General features: G+C 48.2%; 1 protein-coding gene across 1 annotated transcript in view; it reads left to right on the top strand.

Moving 5' to 3' along the window:
• Positions 1 to 698: 698 nt before the first annotated feature.
• Positions 699 to 1,479, top strand: part of LOC119367788 (triacylglycerol lipase OBL1-like) — a 4,462-nt gene continuing 3,681 nt past the window's right edge. Inside the window, exon 1 of the mRNA XM_037633197.1 lies at positions 699 to 1,118. Within this exon, the coding sequence (XP_037489094.1) occupies positions 782 to 1,118 (337 nt within the window). The 5' untranslated portion in view covers positions 699 to 781. The remainder of the gene's footprint in view (positions 1,119 to 1,479) is intronic.

Genomic DNA, 1,479 nt, shown 5'->3' with positions numbered 1-1,479 from the left:
TCTGCCTTGTCTTGTACTTCAAGTTTATCATTTTGTACTCCTATATATATATGCCCATGAGGATCAAGCAATACAATCAACGATTCCACCAATCCCTCTCCATCCTTCTAACATTTCGCAATCTAGCCCCCAAAGTCACACCAAACCATTTGTAGCGGCTTATACACACAGTGGAGCCGAACCAAACGCAGATTTCAAACACTTAAAATCGTTTGGAGTACCCCATACACACAGTGAGTGAAGCCAAACAATTTGACTTCATTAAGTGTAGGAATCACTTGGAACGGTTTGGCGTGACTTCCAGGACCAGATTCAGAAATAAATTTTGAATGGGATCAATGAAATAATTAATTAAGGTCAAGAAAGGGTCATTTAGTATATAACCAATACCAACTGCTGCTAAAGAAAGTCACCCACCAATCCCACAACTGGTAAATAAAAGACGTTGCCGGTGAAGGATCGAGCCACACAGCTCAGAGTCACATGCCACGTGATCCACAAAACGCGGTGACAAGCCAGCAAGCGCATGCATGCACCGGCCCTACTACGTACGCAAAACCCTAGCTAGCCATCTACCTTGGCCCTAGCCAATCAATCACTCAACAGCAAGCCCAGCCCGGCCCGGCTTGGCCCGGCCCTGCCTGTCTCCCTCCAAAGCCCTATAAAAGGCACCCCTTCTCCCCAGTGTATCAGTGTGCCTTGAGCTCATCGATCGTTCACTAGCTACACACACATCACGTAGTCAGGCTAAGCTAGGAAGAAGCACTCGCCCTCGGCGAGCATGGCGGCGGCCGGATCAGCTGCTGCTGGTCGTCCCAAGTTGGGGGAGGAGAAGCTGATCATCCGACCGGAGAAGGTGCGGTTCATCGACATCCTGTCCCTGCTGATCCTGCGCCGGCCCATCACCAGCTATGCCTTCGTCGACGCCGGCGACCAGACGACCCGCGACGTCGGCATCACGCCGGGCGACATCTTCGTCACGCTCACCGAGATCATCCAGAAGGCCCTCGCTGCTGCCTACTACCCGGCAAAGATAATCGGGGCCATCGTCGAGCTCCTCCTCAACTTCTTCGCCCTCAACGGAGGCCTGCTCGGCATCATATGGAACATCATCAGATGTACGTATTCACAGTATATCATATGACCATCTTGACCCTAATTAACTCATGCACTATCAACTTGAAATGGGAGCTAACACAAATTGAGACGAATATATGTACATGTGCACGACGCCAAGCTGATGATCAATTCCAGTTTAGCTGAACTTGATTTAATTTGAGTCACAAAATAAATTTACTATGTACAAACGTGTAGCGTGTTTAACTATAATCAAGTAAATGAGTAAAGGACCAACAAATTGACGACATGGATATATAAAGGTATGGAACCATGTGTAATGACTGCATGTGGTAAGTTTATCTACATGGACGACCCAGAACGACACCATGTATGATCCTCTCTCTCTCTCTCTCTCTCTCT

Source organism: Triticum dicoccoides, chromosome 1A (genome assembly GCF_002162155.2).
Source record: "Triticum dicoccoides isolate Atlit2015 ecotype Zavitan chromosome 1A, WEW_v2.0, whole genome shotgun sequence".
In the NCBI taxonomy this organism is placed as follows: domain Eukaryota; kingdom Viridiplantae; phylum Streptophyta; class Magnoliopsida; order Poales; family Poaceae; genus Triticum; species Triticum dicoccoides.
The sequence above is the reverse complement of the archived record's forward strand: the minus strand, read 5'-3'. Positions and strand labels throughout refer to the sequence as shown.